Source organism: Egretta garzetta, unplaced genomic scaffold (assembly GCF_000687185.1).
Source record: "Egretta garzetta isolate BGI_Z169 unplaced genomic scaffold, ASM68718v1 scaffold998, whole genome shotgun sequence".
NCBI lineage: Eukaryota > Metazoa > Chordata > Aves > Pelecaniformes > Ardeidae > Egretta > Egretta garzetta.
Window position 1 is genome coordinate 18,192 of NW_009260416.1, and position 1,050 is coordinate 19,241.

General features: G+C 66.6%; 1 protein-coding gene across 1 annotated transcript in view; it reads left to right on the plus strand.

Moving 5' to 3' along the window:
- Positions 1-1,050, plus strand: part of PYROXD2 (pyridine nucleotide-disulphide oxidoreductase domain 2) — a gene marked incomplete at its 5' end in the record, with an annotated part of 4,150 nt that overhangs the window by 1,879 nt on the left and 1,221 nt on the right. The window contains 4 exons of the mRNA XM_035899228.1: positions 1-96; positions 516-657; positions 749-883; positions 985-1,043. Coding sequence (XP_035755121.1) covers positions 1-96; positions 516-657; positions 749-883; positions 985-1,043 — 432 coding nt within the window. The remainder of the gene's footprint in view (positions 97-515; positions 658-748; positions 884-984; positions 1,044-1,050) is intronic.

Here is a 1,050-nt window from a genome sequence, read left to right on the forward strand (position 1 = left end):
CCGGGATCGGGGGTTTGAGTCTGAGCCTCTGAAAGCAACTCTGGCTACTGACGCGGTGATTGGAGCCATGGCCAGCCCCCACACCCCTGGCAGTGGGTGAGGGTCCTCCCCCCCCAGGCTCATGACTGCACCATCCCCCCCTGCCATCCTCTGTGCTGGCAGCTCCTTGGCTCTGCTGTGCCCTGGCACCCCGTGCCCTGCCCCACTGCCTCTCCCTCCTGCTGCCCACCAAGCCTTGCCAGGGTGGCTCAGGGGTTGGGGCTGGGCAAGGGGCTGCCCCCATCCCTGCCACATGGCTCCCCTGCGTGGTCCCCACTGCCCCTTTGCTGTTTGGACACGTCTGTGCCCAGGTCAGATCCAGACCTGGCCAGTGGGTGCTCCCTGTAACTGATTTCACATCCTACAAGCTGGCGTGGTCCCATCTATGGGGGCCATGGCACCATCCTCGCCATGCCCATGCAGGGGACAGACCTGTCCCCTTGGCCAGCAGCTAACCTGGGGTCCTACTGCCGCAGGTATGTGCTGCTGCACCACGTGATGGGCGAGCTGGAGGGTCAGCGGGGGGCCTGGGGCTACGTGGCTGGCGGGATGGGGGCCCTGTCCCAAGCCATCGCCCATGCAGCAGTTGCCCAGGGAGCCCACATTTTTGCTGAGAAGGTACAGGGTGTCTGGGCAGGGGGGGCTGCCTGGCTGGCCTGCAGGCAGCAGGGATGCTCTTGGTGAGGTCCTGTCCCCTCTGCCCGCCCAGGCGGTGTGCCACGTGCTTCTGGGCAGGGATGGACGGGCGCAGGGTGTCGTGCTGCAGGACGGAACCGAGGTGAAGAGCAAACTGGTGCTGTCTAATGCCTCCCCCCAAATCACCTTCCTGGAGCTCACCCCCCAGGTACGGGGCACAGGGGGCTGGCAGGGGCTTGGCGTGGTTGTGTCCCCTGGCCAGGCTGCTCCCCTCCCCGCTGGGCTCTGCCCTGGCTTCTCCCACCCCAGGAGCAGCTGCCAAAGGATTTTGTCCAGCGGATCCAGCAGGTCGACACACGCCCCCCCCCCCCCCAG